The sequence below is a fragment of the Polistes fuscatus genome, unplaced genomic scaffold (assembly GCF_010416935.1).
Source record: "Polistes fuscatus isolate 324 unplaced genomic scaffold, CU_Pfus_HIC Scaffold4, whole genome shotgun sequence".
NCBI lineage: Eukaryota > Metazoa > Arthropoda > Insecta > Hymenoptera > Vespidae > Polistes > Polistes fuscatus.
Window position 1 is genome coordinate 8,246,329 of NW_025113118.1, and position 16,656 is coordinate 8,262,984.

General features: G+C 36.5%; 1 protein-coding gene across 5 annotated transcripts in view; it reads right to left on the reverse strand.

Annotated features, from left to right (window-relative positions):
• Positions 1-16,656, reverse strand: part of LOC122521325 (serine/threonine-protein kinase tricornered) — a 52,882-nt gene that overhangs the window by 20,194 nt on the left and 16,032 nt on the right. The window contains exons 1-2 of one of the 5 annotated variants that reach the window (XM_043641955.1): positions 5,601-5,805; positions 2,964-3,178 (exon numbers count right to left, since the gene is read on the reverse strand). The exons of 2 other annotated variants lie outside the window; for them this stretch is intronic. In XM_043641955.1, coding sequence (XP_043497890.1) covers positions 2,964-3,144 — 181 coding nt within the window. In that variant the 5' untranslated portion in view covers positions 3,145-3,178; positions 5,601-5,805. 2 more of the 5 variants (XM_043641954.1, XM_043641953.1) reach the window with 2 other exon arrangements.

Below are 16,656 nucleotides of genomic sequence, written 5' to 3' on the forward strand. Positions count from 1 at the left end.
ATCCACCTAACCAGTACTTCAAAAACCTATGTAAATAGTACATATCGTTCAATTCGTACGAATTCGAGATGATTTCTCAACCCCTTTCCTTAGACATCCTTTATGAATGGATGAAGGTTTAGATTTGATTTTACATCGATTACGTATTACGCGCGTAAGTATGTACGTACTCACATTTTAAAGTACGCGTTAATTGAAGTCGAAGCGAGAGAGAGAGAGAGAGAGAGAATTGCTTTGCAAAAAACCAGCTAAGTTTTTCCGCTTGTTAACAATTTTTCAGGAGCCTGTTGCTGGAGCAGTTTCTCACCAAATAGTCACGAATGTGAGTTACAAAGAGTCACTTTTGCCAGACAGAACACTCGAAATGAGTGAAAAGAGAGCAAGAGGAAGAGCAAGAAGAAGACGCAAAAAAGGAACAAGGTTCCAAAGGTTTTCCAAATGATCTCGACCTCGAGACCGTCGGGGAGAGAAAAACTAAAACCGGAAGCGTTTCTTTTTCCCTCCGTTGATTTTTTCTTCTAAAGCATCGATATACAGAAATAGTAGACAATAAGGATGAAAAAAAGGCAAATCCTTCCTCGGTGACCCTGACCCGTTACAGACGAATGATCATCGATCTGGTTTCGCGATCTAGAATAAGAAAAAAAAACGCTTCGATGCGGCTGATAAACGACGAAAGTGAAAATGCATGTGAAAATCCGGTTTGACATATATATATACCTACGCATACGTATACCCATAGATATCGATTTATGCGATATGATATAACAATATCGATTAGTAATTGAATTGGATAAATCGACGATCACGGAAGAAAGAAGAAATCGGAAGGAAGAGAAGCGGATGTTGTACCTGTATCCGCGATACGCGTGTATTTGTGCAAACAAGTCTGGCGAATGCAAAATTCCCTGGGTGTCACGTGACTCTAACGTTCTCGAGAAGAATAACTACTCGACCTCGTCCTAAATTTCCACCGCGCGGAATCCTTCCTCGTCCTCGCCCTCGTCCTCGTCCTCGCCCTCCTACCCCAATTTCCTCCTAGGACGACCCTTTGGAACAAATCTCTCTCTCTCTCTCTCTCTCTCGGAAAAGCACGACTCGACGAGGTTTTCCATCGTTTCCTCCGCGCGTTTGGCACTCTGCCAAACAGGAAGAGAACGTTCTGTACGATAATCTACCCTTGCTTTTTTTTCTCTTCTAATTTCTTGCGCAACGATCGGAATCGAGTTCCTATGAGTTCAAAATCTAATGCAGTCTTTTCCTTGACTATACATTATATTCATTATATTCGTTAGTCGAGCCGTTTTCTTTTAATTTGTAAATTATTACTTTTATTACGGACAATAATTGACAAAAAGCAGCAATAAAAAGTTAATCGGTAGCGGTCATCGAACTTGTTCGGCCTCGAGAGACTAGTTTTCAAGGTCCCATAGAACGAAGCCCATGAGAATGAAGATGGTCATAATTGTTCCACGAAGTCGTATGCTTTCCCCCGTTTGGTCCAGGCACCATACGTGCGCGCGACATCGATATCTTCTCGCGGTCGTTATTCCCCATCGATGAATCACTAAACAGGTATTCACCTTTTTCTTTTTTTCTTTATTTTGCTTTACTTATCTTTTCTTTCCTTCTCGTTTCAATTTTTACTCGAAACGTGTCTCACATCCGTGTAACGCGAGATCTGCTTTTATTACCCAGTATGCAGATACGAAAGAGGGTTCCTCCAGGTTTTCTTCTTGGACTCTTCAAAGTATTTCTCCCTACCGTGCACGATCGTTCAGAGTTTACACAAATATTCCATCAAACTGATGCAAATCCAAAATAGAATAGAGCTTACATCGCCCAACCCGCTATTTTCTATGCAAAAATTGCGTTACACGAATGAGACTTGCTTTAAAACACGGCACGATTACAATTTTTCCATATATATTAATAACGAAGTTTGTTACGTAAACATGACAATATACAAATGTTACCACTTACATAAGTAAGTAGATTTATGTTTCATCAAGGAAGCAATTCGAAAGTTCCCACAACGGATATTTTTCATTCGGGAAAGACGAAGAGGAAAAGAAAAGGAAGGAGAGGGTGTTTTCGGAAAATAAAAGCGGGTCAAACTATCGCGTCGACGCTTAAAGAATGAACATATTTGCGTCAATAAGACCATAGTTAATCTGACAGAAGGTATCCAAAAGAAGAAGAAAAAGAGAAAGAAAAAGAAAAATATAATAATTTATGATAATGAACGGCGCGGCGCCGGTCGCTCGTCCCGATTAATCTACTTCCGTGACGTAAAACCGTTAAGCTCGACAGCATTCGATCCCAACATACGTTTTTTCTTTCACTCTAGATAATAGGTGTACATATAAATGTAATAATCCATGTAACGGTAGAAAAGCCCATCAAAATTTTTATCGCGTTCGTTCATTTTATACGAATTAATAATTAATCGAATTGCTTTATGAAACTTTAGACGAACATCTATATTGTTTCATATTTCAATAAATATTAATCGACAACATTGTTATCAAATAAAAAGATGACTTTTAAAGATATGAAATATTATTAATCGATTTGAATTAGTTTTGAAAGGAAATAAAAGGAAGTGGCGCGAACGTCGCTCGAGTATCGATTACAAAGAATACCGATGGAAGTACCCGGAAGGAATGGAGTTCTAGGTCGTACTGAGCGAACCGAGTCTAACCTACTTTCTTCAAATGCGAGATAGTATCTCTCTCTCTCTCTCCCTGCGTTGAATTCCTCGGTTGGGCCCGTGCGTTCATGACTACTACTACTCTAACCACCGAACGAAATAGCACGTGTAAATGGTATTATTATCATACGCATAAAAAAGAATAAACGAATCTATCGGTAATTGTTATGTCTTATTAGATATTATTGCGCAAAACTTAATAATAAATAAATAAATAAATGAATGAACGAACGGAAAGGTACCAACTGACCTGAGAGGTAGGATTTCGCGCAGGTGATGTACCCGCACATTTGTCCGATCTTGTTCCAGACAGTCTTGAAAAACTCAGAATTGTACATCGGTAAACGATACCGAGTTACCACCGATCCTTCCTCCAAGACGGCAAAATCGGCAGAATCGTTACGAGGATGCCTCTTACAAATCCAATGCATTCGCGCGCACAAATTTTGGTAATAATTTATCTTTCTATTATAATGAAAGTTCGGATATTGTTATTAATAGCAAATATAAGTTTTTCAAGTTGGCAGGGAGGGAAAGTCGAAAGACGCGCTCTAAGGCTTCGTTGATGCGCATAAATAACTAATTTCAATCCTTGACTCTTTATTAAATCCTGCTCTATCGACGTGACCTTCGTCATGCGAGTTCTCGTTGCGTCACGAGCACGCAACGGTTCTATCTTTGCTTCAATCTACTTATCCATGCACACGTACGCGCACACGCATACTCGTGCAGCAGACGACGTGACACCATAATGGACGAAGTCGTTTTACCCGCCCCCGCCTTTCTTTTTCAAACTCTCGTGAAATCGCGTGTGTCTCCATATTTATTCTCGGAACGTCGCAATAATACGTTAGAAAGTAAACTCGCGTTAGTTTGTTCTGTAATAGTTTTATCGCGTTGCCTCCTTTTTTATTTTTATTTTTCACGTTTTATCGAAACAAATAAATGAGATTAAACCAACATAAGTGACAGATTGCGAAACATTGTTGTTACGTTATCGCACGACGAAAAAGGAGAAGCTAATTATTATGTTCAATATTTATACCGTAATCGATCGAGTCGTTTATTACTCTTTAACAAATATTATAGTAAGGAAAATTTTACTTTCAAAATGAAAAATCGATAATCGGAGACAACAAATAATCACGAATTAAAAGTAAATTAACGAGGCTAAATGAACGAAAATGAAATAAAATAAAAGAACGAAAGGAGGAGAAAAAAAGATATCCGAGATCTAACGGGTAGTTGGGACGAGGCGAAAAGTGGCGAAGGTGGAGGAGGAAGCAGAAAACAAAGGGGAAACAAAGGGTCAAGCCAAACGATGCGTGACGCGAGTGTAGTGTGACACGGTGGGCTTCGTTTCAAATTCACGGTCGTTGTTCCGTCAGCGAAACGTAAGTAAGTAACTAAGTACAACTAGGATGACAACGACGATGCGAAAGACTTCTCTAATTTACGCTAAAATATTAAATACAATGACGAGAGAGAAAGAGAGAGAGAGAGAGAGAGAGAGGGAGAGAGAGGGAGAGGAAGAATCAATAAAGTTTCCGTTCGAAAAAGAGAAGCTTTTAACGTTGTAATCCCGTGCTCTTATCCGTTCGACATCGTATCTTCGAGGTTTTTCGATAATTTCAACAAAAATGCTTACGACAAACAGGAAACGATAAGATTGCGTAAGAGAAAGGCGCGCGCGCGCGTTAATGCCACGATCGATATATTCTTTTCGATAAAATGCTATAGATAATATATACTTGTTACGCTCGTTCGATCCATTTCATATATAAGAATACATATTTCATTTTTCTTCGCATACATAAAAATATATAATCGTGCCGGTAATTATGACGGTATTTTACGATTTATTTTATATCGAAATGATTTATATTATCAAAATAAATGATTCTACTGATTTTTCCAATTTTTCGAGCTCGTTGCCAAAATGCGCGTTTCAAATTACATTCATAAATAGAATTTTTCTCGTATTTTGATTTGCTTTGAAAGCAAAAATTTGCTTCGCAAGGCCATCTCCTAATTGGAAATTAAATCGGCAAACGAAAACTCGATATAAAAGCGATATTTGCTCGCTTAGAGGATCTTTTAAATTTTCCATTTATTTATTTAATTTATATTTTGACTAGGACAACGAGCAACCAACTGATTTGCATTTGAAATTCTTTTTGCGCCGTTTCTCATTCTTTCTTTGTCTGGTCCGTCTCTTCACGTTCGTCGACTCCTCCTCACGTACTCGAAGCCGTTCAATGCGATGAATAACTGTTTTTTTCTTTTTTCCTTTTTGCGTTCTAATATCGTTCAGAAGCGGAACGGCCCGGGAAAACAACCGTTTGCTGTTAACACTATTGTTTTCTTATAAATCATCTAAAATCCAATATGCAATGGCAGCAAGTATGTTCGATGGACGACGACGACGACGACAATTACACACAAATTTGTCTTTTATATTAATTATTTCAATATAAAATAAATCATATATAATTGATTGAAATTTTGTCGCTCGGGCTATTGTCATAATTACCGACACATTCGTTTCGAATTCGTCGGAGAAAAATAGTACAGGATTTGCCGAAGTTGCCGCCCGTCGTTGATATTTTAATAAACTCGAGCATTATCGTGGAGGTCAGTTTAAATTGATAGGTTAATTCGAACGTCACGTGATCGAAGCATCATGAACGAAGAGTTATGCTAGCTAGCGTAGCCTCTAACTGCACATTTGCAAAAAAAAAAAAAAAACTAATTAGAAAACGTAATTATCACCTTCTCGGTTTTTGTATTTTTTTCTAAATCGATTCGGAAAGAACACTCTCGTATACGTAAAAAGAAAAAATTATTGCATTATCTTTGTCGATAATGGAACGGAAATTAGGCACACCTTTTTCAAACACTTATTTTCGATTTTGCCGGAAAAAAGAAATGTTTCTTATCGAGGGACATGATCGCTTTGGGAACGCAATATATATATATATTTGTATATTATTTGAAAGCGTTAGATGAGAGAATGAATAAAATAAAAAAGTTTGATCGGTTGTACGCGTCGAGCAACGAACCGGTCGCGCGTGCTCGAGTGTAACCGACTAACTAACCGCTTCGATGCTTGACCGTCCGCTTCTGAGTTCCTTCAGAGAGAGAAAACGATGATTGTGTGTGCGTATGTTAGCGAGAAAGGGAACTACGCTATGACGTGCTCAAGTGTCTAAGCGAATGCGTAAGGTAACCACTGGTACACACTTGTAAGTATATTCCAACGATAGTTTTCGATGACGCAGGTGTCGCCAAAGCAAATCTGGGACTGTCTGCGGTTACCGATTTCAACCGGAAACTAGCCCCTTGCCATTTTATTTTATTTTCGTTTAGCTTGGAAATGGTAAACAACGGATAGCGGACCAACGGGATGAAACTGCTTTCGCGAGACGCGTTAAACGAAAGTCGATCGCCGAAACGAGATTTGCCAAAGGATTACCTTTTCATCCTTCTTTTTCCTTTTTTCAATAATATGCAAATATTTCTTAAATACAGGGTGTCTTAGTTACCAAGATGTTCGACTTTTACGTATCGAGTAACTGTACTCGCTACTGCAAACAATGTATGCGAATTATACTGTAGGAAATCGGTACAAAAATTCATACGCGTATGTATACCGTGGAAAAAAAGACACCGTTTTCTCATACGCAAAGATATCCGAATACACATATGCAAGATGCGCGCGCGCGCGCGTGCGTGCGTGCGAGCGTGTGCGGACAAACACGAGAATAATAAAAGAGTATATGACATAAATAACGTTGAATATTATTATCCTTCTCTCGACAATTTCTTTCGCTTCTTTCATGTTTCTCGACGGAAGAAAAAAGAAAAAACGGAAAAAGAAAAAACAAGACGAGAAATTTTCTAACGGCACGAAAATAACCTATCGTTACGCGTAACAGTTCTCAAAACAATTTATACTTTTCATCTTGAATATTGCAATACCGGGCTCTTGTTATTTCTATTTCAGTAATGGTAAGCTTAGTTCCTCGATGCGAAGTTTTTGAAAGCCAAACGAGAGCTCGATATACTCGAGAAAACAAATACTAATAAAGGGAAGTAATACATTGGCAATTTTTTGTCAGGCCAGAGTTTTATTTAAGTTGCGAATGAAGATTGATATTACTCGGTGGTAAAGAGAGAACAAAAGAATGAAAGAATAATCAATACCGATTGTCGAATTTGGCGCAGGTACGAATCGATCGAAAGGATTTCGTCAGGGTAGGAATTGCAGTAGGGGTGGCACTTCTTAATCTCCATCGCAGGAAATTTCGAATAAAACGCAAAGACCTTCGGCGAAGAAACTGAACTATATACTCGAAAACATCTAACATCGGATCCTAACGATCCGCTATAATTACCAAGGTTATTATTGTAGCCGTGCTTGGGCAATTCGCCTAGTCGACAAAATTGGAGTGCGAAATCGATAATCCGTTCTTCAAACCCACGTTCTCGCTCGCCTACGTCGAGCAAAGTACTTACATAGTACGTAGATATAGAAACCGATATAACTATGGACGTCATAAGATGAAACGATGATTACCTTCGAGCCTAAAGTTCTTTTTCTTATATGGATTACACCCAATTATCCGTAGTATCATTTTTAGTAATCTTTTTTATTTATTTTGATTATACGAAAAAGAGAAAGAGCAAAATTTTTCTCAGTTTTGTTTGCCTATACCTATAATCTCTCTCCCGTCAATTTTATTCGAAATTTTCTACTCGCGTAAAAGCACACTCTTTAGCAAATTTCTCGTTATTTTTCTTTTTTTCTTAGCCCCTTTGATCTCGACTTAAACAAATCGTCGGTACCTACGCTACTCGTTATGCGTTATGCCGTAAAAGGAAAATTTAATTAACTACTTAAAGTTTGAAAATGGTGCTACACCAGAATGTTTTTCATTTTAAAAAAAAAAAAAAATCGTCAAAGTAAATTTATTTTTGACCTAATATAGTACATCGTATTTGACATTAAAAAAAATGCAGCGTATACTATATTATATTAATATTATAACTTAAACGTTAAAAATAGTACAACACTTTTGCAATCGGAGTGTAGAATATTTTTTTCCTTTTAAAAATAATTTCCAAACGAATGGTTTTAATCGCGGAAGCTTTTAATTAAGAGCAAAGTCACTCCGATGTCCAGAAACCATCGTTGTGTCCGAATTTACGTCGACGAGACAACGTCACCGTTGTTACCAGGACATAACCGAGATTAATTTCGACCAAAGGATTTGCTCTTCAACATATCTCTCGGATTTTCTTCCAAATTAACTCTGGATGGAGTCATTAACCAAAATTTAATCCTACGCGCAAAAGTCAATAACACTTGTGCTAATCTGATACGCATTTAATATTGATGCTTTTTACAGACTAATGTCTATTATATATATAAATTGAAAAAAGATACAAATCTAATGAATGATTAGACGACATGTAATATGTAAATACATATGTACTTATAAGTGGCAAATTTATACATTAAAGAATTCGAGATAACGCGATCGTTGCCAAATTCTTGCGACTCCGATAGAAAAATCGTTGGCGCTCTTTCGGAATTTGGCGTATTAATTTTAGTCGACATTCGACCGAGGTCAAGAGAACCTATTCAACGCTAAACGCGTATCGTACTCAACTGCAATTGATCAATTAATAACTCGTAATACTAGACAATTGTTTAGTCAAATCCGACGCATAGGTCCAACGCACAATTTTAATATAATACTTGGAATCATTTTATTCTCATATATTTAATAGTTAAAAACTTAGAGACGTCGAGATAGAGGGAGAAGAATAATTAACGCGTAGGTGGATCTAATGCTATACGCGTACAGGATAAAGGAAAAAGAAGAAAAGGAATAAAAAAGGAAATAGCACGCGTACGTGATATTTCTTTTCAAAGAAATTTCCCTTCATCTACCAAAGCGAAAAGTAAAGAAATCTAAAAATGTGAATAACACCGATGGAAAACGCAAAAGAAACAAAATATATATAAAGGTCTGTTTTCAAAATATTCTAATTAAATAACTTTTCATTTTCTTCTCGTTTTTTCTTTCTTTTTTCTTTTTTATTAAATGTATTAATATTAATTTGGTTAACATAAGTATAAAAAAAAACTTATTTCTACGACGTAGTATAATTATATTAAGAACGAGAGTATCTTTATAATTATTCAACCATGTTTAGAATTTCGTCTAGTATCTCCCTTATCTTTCTTTCCTCTATCTCTTTGCGCGTGTGTATTTTACTTTGCAGTATTATAATGACAAATATGAAGATTAACGAGTCCGAAGAGAGATATTAAATAGTTCCTGAAACTTGGACTATTATAATATCGAGTTGTTGTTAATTATGCAATAATCCTAAGGCAAAGAAAAAAGAAATGACGATAAATGGAAAATTCGCAAGGACTTGTACGCGCCGTTCACCTAATCCTAATCCATATAACTATGTGAGGGAACTACTTTGGAATCGAGTTCTCACAAAACTCTTACGAAACGATTTACGACGTTATTCTTTGTGTCGCCCTATATTGCACCAATGATTTATAGTATTTATTTGGAAATACATTTTCTGCTACTACTGGTGCTACTACTGGTGCTACTACTGGTGCTACTATTACCGTGTCTCTCGTGTAACATTTATTACATTTTTACATGTCGTTCGCTTAGAGAGTATTTTCGTTAAGGACACTCGACGTACTCTTATATGCATGCATATATATTACGTGAATGTTTTCCAAGAAGAGGTCATTGACCCGTCCCCAAATTCGCGAAATAACTCTCGCGAGCTCGCGTTATAACTCGATGTGAATATTAAAGAAGGATTTAATACTTAACGGTATTAACGTTTATGGAAAATCAGGACGATTACTTTCTTCTAAAATTCGATGCCATGCGCGCGCGCGCGCGCGCTTCGATATAATATTATTCGCTCTTTTTATATAATAATAATAACAACTGCTCGATTCCTTAATCATGCCGATATTTTCACGATTTATCGCGATTCCTTCATTTTATGTAAAAAACGTATAGACGTGTAAATAAAATCAATGTTACAAGATCGAACGATAGAAATATCTCTTGCCGAATTTCTTTTGGATGCAATTTTGGATAAATGATCTGAAGATAATAGAATATTTTGTTATCCCAATAACGCGTAAAAAGACGAACAGAAGCGATTATACAGGAAACTTCTTGTCAGCCATTAGCCGAGAAAGACGTGGCCTGTGTGAAAGAACACGTGTTTGCGTAGACATACAGAAACGTATGCATGTGTATGCAGGTAGCTGGCACGTAAAGTACAATCGTGCGGACAAAAGAGAGAAAGAGAAGGTATATACATATATACCAGTACACGGTTTTACTCGATTCTTGCAGAGAAGGCAAAATCGCGTGATCAGAAACTCTAAGTCCTTACGTCCGTTCTCGACTGGGTTCGCCTCCTGGGTTCGCCTGGGTTCGACTGGGTTCGACTGGGTTCACCTACCCGCGCCGCAACTTCCGCCGCCATCTTCTAAGCTACCGCAAAAGCAGGTTCGCGTTTGACGAAACAAATGTTCGCCAAGGAACAAAATTGAAGAGACGATCTTGCGAAATACGACGCGTAGCCTTGGAATGCGGCACGATTTGCCGATTCCATTGAAAATAATAATCTATATCGCGCCATGATAACCTTTTCAAAATGCCATTGATAATAATATTCAATAAAATAATATATATGACTAATCGTAAGTGAAAAAATACGATAAATCAAGTTTACATCTATGATTTACTTGACATTATATTATCTAATAAATTCGTATAATTTTCTGACTCGCGGGCTACTATATCATAATTACGAACATTTCAAATAAATTGATCGGTTCGCAAATGCGATTCTTTTCAAAACAATATGCACGTGCTATTAAAAGAAATTATAAAATAAAATTTATGATCGTGTATAACAAATTCATCGATGATAACAATAGCAGGGAATTTCTAAATAAATAATAAACCTATTGCCGGTGAAAGAGAAAACTAAAGACGATAATTATGAACTCGAACTGGTTGGTACTATTGAACTGCGCGAGCATTGTCTCAGGGCCAGTTTTGTCCCTGTAGTAGAGAATGCGCGAGTACTAAAATTCCATTGAGATTTGTCGAACGCTATTTATGCAAAACCGGCCTTTCACCCTTCTAAAAAAGAAAAAAAAAGGAAACGGACTTGTTCCCGCGCTAGGAAAATCACGCGTTCAAGCTTACTCCAGAAAGAGATAGATTTTGCGCTGCGTTGTTTGCAATGAAATCCAATCGAGCGGCAAATGGATAGGAAATTTCATCGGATCTTCATTACCTAAGATTCCAATACAATGCAAAGACGTTATAGATTTATGTAATATTTAACGTTCTATTCTCCTGGCCGACATTTAACTAGAAGAATTATCAAAAAGTAGAACGACGTTGGTAAGTAATCTTGTTCGTTGTTACACGTCGAACTAATGTAAGTCGTTCTTTTCGCATTATCCTATATTTCTTTCTTTCTATTTCCATTTAAAAGCAATCCGGTTTTTAAGAGCAAAGCGAGGATACATTTCCCTGTGAAAGTTAATTAGTTGTACAAAGTTCAATGAACTATTATAGCCTGCACGAGACGACATAAATCTACGCAAATAAACGTATATATATATATATATATATATAGATATTTAATATAGCGTTTATATGAAATTTTATAAATAGCTGAACAATTGTGATAGAAAATATTATTAAAGGCATATAAAATGAGCAAACGCTAGCTACTAATTGTAATTGCGAATTTGAAACCCGCACGCGAGTCGTAGCGACGCTTCGTTGAAAGATGACAATCATGTAAGTTGTATTATACACTAATATGTTGTTTCTTTTTATTTCTTTTTTTATTTCACAGGGAAAAGAAACGAAAGGAAAAGGAGCACGACGAATCGTCGTCACCGTAACGAAACTATCAGACCTAACATTCAAGATTCTATACGCTTTCTAATTTCTATCATGGATTTTAACGGCTAAGCAAAGATTTCTTTCTTTCCTATCTTAATTAATAACTTATTTGGAGCAGAAAAACATTCGGTCAAAATATAGGAGATTCCAAATATTTTCATCGAACGTCCCCCCACCCCCCAATCGATACTCTCCGAAGCTCATGGATTTTGGACAAGGAAGATCGCATAAGTTTTGAAATTGCATACTTTGTGAAAAAAAAAAGAGAAACACACCTAAATTATTATTATTAAGTAATAACGTTCGAACATTTCGTACGTTTGGGAAAAGCAATTATAGTGGATCGTTTAATTAGACTAATTAAGTGTCAATGAATCGCGATCCTTTGGAAAATAAGCCACGTCATATGTATATACGGTTATATATTTTACGTACATAAAAGTATATACGCGTGTACGTACGTAGGTATAAGTATAGTGATTGGTGGCTTTCAACGGAACGAGCTATACAATATACGATATCGAATGAACAGCTGCGTGGTTTGGTGTAGGATATTTATATATATATATATAGTTCTGCGTATATATAGGAAGATTATATCTAACGATGAAACGGGTCGATGCACTTCACAGAAATCCCTGGTGATACGTGTACTATATTGTATTGTATATACGACAGATAATGCGTATCCGAGTTTGACACGCAAATATTTTTCTCCATTTCCTATTAAAAGAAAGGAAAATTTTCCAAGAGCAAATTTAAAGCAACCTCGAGGCAACAACGACGAGTTTTGCCATTTTCCACGAGTTCCTCGTTATTAAAGTTTCTTTATTATTATCGGAGAAACAAAGAAAATATGTTTGAAGGAAATAATTGAAATTATCGAGCGTATAACTTCAATGACGAGCGTATATTTTCGAGGCAATTTACATGACTCTTTAATTATCACACTTATCCCTGAAATACGATATACATAGCGAGCCCATTCAGAGTGGCATATATACTCGTCGAGAGTGCTCCCGTTATTACACAAACTACGGTAAGTCGTTTCAAGGTAAGTTCGTTGAGAGAACTCAATGAGAGTTATAACGGAAGAGAGGGGCTTCCTTATTATTCGAGACAATTTCAACCAATTATCTTTATCTCGAATAATAATAATATTCTAACAAAGAGGATTTAGTTCGATCGATGATCGAACGTACAAAAAGAAAAGCTCCTAATTTGACGTTCGTTAGAAATAAAATAAGATAATTGAAGTATTATACAATAGTGTTTACACTCGACCATTTGACGACGACTCGTTCGTAAAAAAACCTAGAAAAACGTTTCGCAAGCTTGCAACGCAAAGCCGGAGTAGTCTTGCGATCTTCGCTCGATGACAATGGTCGCATTGTTCGCACACGTACGTATATTGCCAAAGTAGACCTCGAAAGAGTAGACGAGGAGTCGTTAACGCGTCAACTTACGTCCCGTACGAATATCCTTGACCTCGTGTCATCGTGCTCCTTAATTACAAATTAATCAAAAATAAATTAAAAATAAAAATAAATTAAAAAAAAAAATATTTATATAAGGTAAGCGCGTAGGATAGTCTAGGATAGTCTAGGATAGTTTAGGATTTCGAAAGGGTTCGTTCCGCGCACGTGCTTCGAAAAATAACGATAGTTTCGCTTTCTCGTCGAGGAGTAAATTCGAAAGGTGACGTATCGTGACGAGTTCTCCGAATGGCCGGTCGAACGCGAGGATGCATCCAAGGACTCGTTTTCACCTCCTCTTCGATTGCGACACTCTTTCGAGAGCGTGAAATGTTTTAAGTACACGTCGTACGATACATTGATACTGAAACTTGCCGATGATAAGACGAGAAAGAAAACAAACTGATATCTTCCATATTTCAAAGAAAATATAGACAAAAATAAAAAAGAGGCAATGGTCAACGCGGATAGCATTTCAACATGATAGCCTAACATAAGTTCGTAACTTTAAGTTAGTAACGTAAGTTGAAAACTTTCCAATCGCGTGATCTTGTGACGTATAGTTAATATTCAATAATGACGTAGTACAGCAGCCTCCCTCTCTCGCGTTCTTCTGCTTTCCGCGCTTAGACGTGCTTCCAAAGAAAACAAATAAATATATACTCGCGCAATTTTTTCTGATCTATGAAGTTCACGCAAATGGATTAACAACGTTTCAAATTGAAAAATGATCTAATAGGACAACGAGATACGTAAGAGTTTGCGACGTAAGAAGAACTAATAACAATTCTATAATATTTATTTGGAATGTAACGGTGAATTTGGAAAGGATTTCGAAGGAGACGGTAGACAGAGATCTAACGGGGTACATCCATACTTTAAACGAACGCATTTGCAATAATTATCGATCATACGCATACACACCGCACATTCCACAATTTCGTTAAACTCGATCGACCGTGGATTCTATCTCGTTCTCTTTCTTCGCTTGAAAAAAATTCAATATGTCATTCGATATTTTCTCAGCATAGACATTTTGTCATTTATCGTATTAGAAGAGGAACACTCGTGTCGTCGATCGTTCGCCTACGCTTTCGTTTCCTTCGTCTGCGATAGGAAAAGAAATAGAAGAAAGAATCGAATGACCAACTATTAACACCCACGATCGTCTAAGCCGCTTAGATCGTAAATTCTATTTGTAATGGTCGTTAAAAGGTACCTCGCGAAAATTAGAACAATCCCCTGCGGAAGAAACTACATATACCTATCAAATCGAATTCAACTTTGATTCCGAACTCGTTAGAAATCTAATTATTTACATTTGCCACGATAATTGGGCACATTTATGTCCCCAACATTATTATCAACGATCGATCCAAAGATGGGTCTGTAATCTAAATATCTAAAGAGAGGAAGAGAGCAAAAACCGGTATTATTTAACTTATTTTCTTTACATATGCAAACTCTCGCGTTTCGCTCACGTTGCTCGTTACTTTTAACTAAATATTTCGGTCAAGCTTCTCCAAACAAATAATTACGAGACACCGTTCAAACCTACACAATTGAATAGAATTTTCAATAGAGAGTGAGAGAAAAAGAGAGAGAAGTTCGCGTTCACACGCTCGGTCATAGCCGACAGGTGCAAAACTTGACAGGTGACAACACTGGCTGGCTGGCTGGCTGGCTGGTTGGCTGGCTTTTGCTGTTAGAAAACGAGGGACATTTTTGAATCATCTTTTGACCAATCACATCTTTGACGTTACTATCAATCAATCTATCCATCTCCGTTGCAGATATCACCGAGTTTTCCAAAACGAGTTGAAAATTCATAGCACATTTCTCTATAAAATTACAGATATTTTTATATTTGTAGCGGTAATTATGACAGCGATCTAAATCATATAATTGATTTTTCCAATTTTTTCCCTTAGAATATGAAAAATGAAAGAAAAAGAACATTTACGCTTAAGGAAAGAACGAAAGGCAAACGATTAAAACTAAGAATCCAAGCGAGTATCCGTTTACCGTACGACCCGCTTTTATCGCGAACTCTAATGTTTATTTATCAAGTTTACGGTTCAACCTCTTTCCGGCCCAGTTGTCATGACTTAGCACCATAGTTTTGTCACTGAATTCCAAGCCGAACGATAAATGCTATTCTATACGACACCGTTTGATATGCTCGTTGCGTTCAATTCCTCGATATTCTCTTTTATTATGTTACAACGAAAATCGATCTTTTTAAGAAAATCACCAACTGCTCGTAACTCGAACTATTATATTTAGAAATGGCAAATACTAATTAAGGTATACTCGCCATATTCTATGCAAGGTATAATAAAGCGAGTAACTGTAAATGAGCTGTTAAGAACGTGACTCGAACATACAAAAGTCGATTTCGTGAATGAAATATCAGTTTCGTCATCCGACGACACGGGTCGTTGCATCATTCATTCCTCGAGAGGTGTCATATATTTGTACGAAAAACAAAAAAAAACCAAAAAAATACGTATCGATTGTAAAAGAAATCAAACAAGCGTTCCTATTTCGAAAATATAGAAACTATCGAGCGAACGTTGAACGAATTTGTGTTAATGCAAGGCGAGCTTTTCTCTCTTTCTCTCTCTCTCTCTCTCTCCCCCTCCCTCTAACCGCCCAATTTGTGTTCCGTCACGCGTGTGACCTACTTATGGCAAGGAATACGTGCTAGAACGGAAATTAAAGCTACGAATCTTATCGGGATGCGCGGTTACGATCAAATTTTCCGCAAAACCTTTGTCCACCATCTTCAATTTAAACGACAGAAACTCGCTTGCATTTAATAATCCTATTATTAAGAAAACTAATCGCCTAAACGATAATAAATGAACAATCTTTTCCCATACTTCAAGCTATATAGTTACAAGATAAAGATTATAAAATATACGAAAGCTTCTAATGAACAAATATGAATGAAATATAAGTTATATTTATAAATGGCATATTAAACATTTTAGATATTACGAAGATAATAAACGTATGGCTCTAAAGTTAAATAATATTACAGAGAGTTAATCGATCATATCATTGGAATGACGGTTATATAATTAACAACAACAGGAAAAGAGATGACGTCCAAGTATTTGAAAAATAGGAAATATTCTCGCTCGAATGAAACGGTTTGATACATATGTAAAAGAACATCGAATACAAATACGAAAGACAATAAGCTATAGAAGTAACTCGCATAGCTCATCGGTGATAAGAAGTACGAAAAACAAAGCTACAAAAAATACCATTGACGTAACGACTAATATACAACACATAAAATATATGTTTGTTACTATTTTTTATTTATTTACGAAAAGAGTAAAGAAACGTTTAGATGTACTAGGATATCGGCACGCTTATTGTATAAAACTTTATTATTGGGGCTACCTTTTAATGGGACGTAATTTTACGTAAAAAAGAAAATAAAGAAATGAAAAGAGAT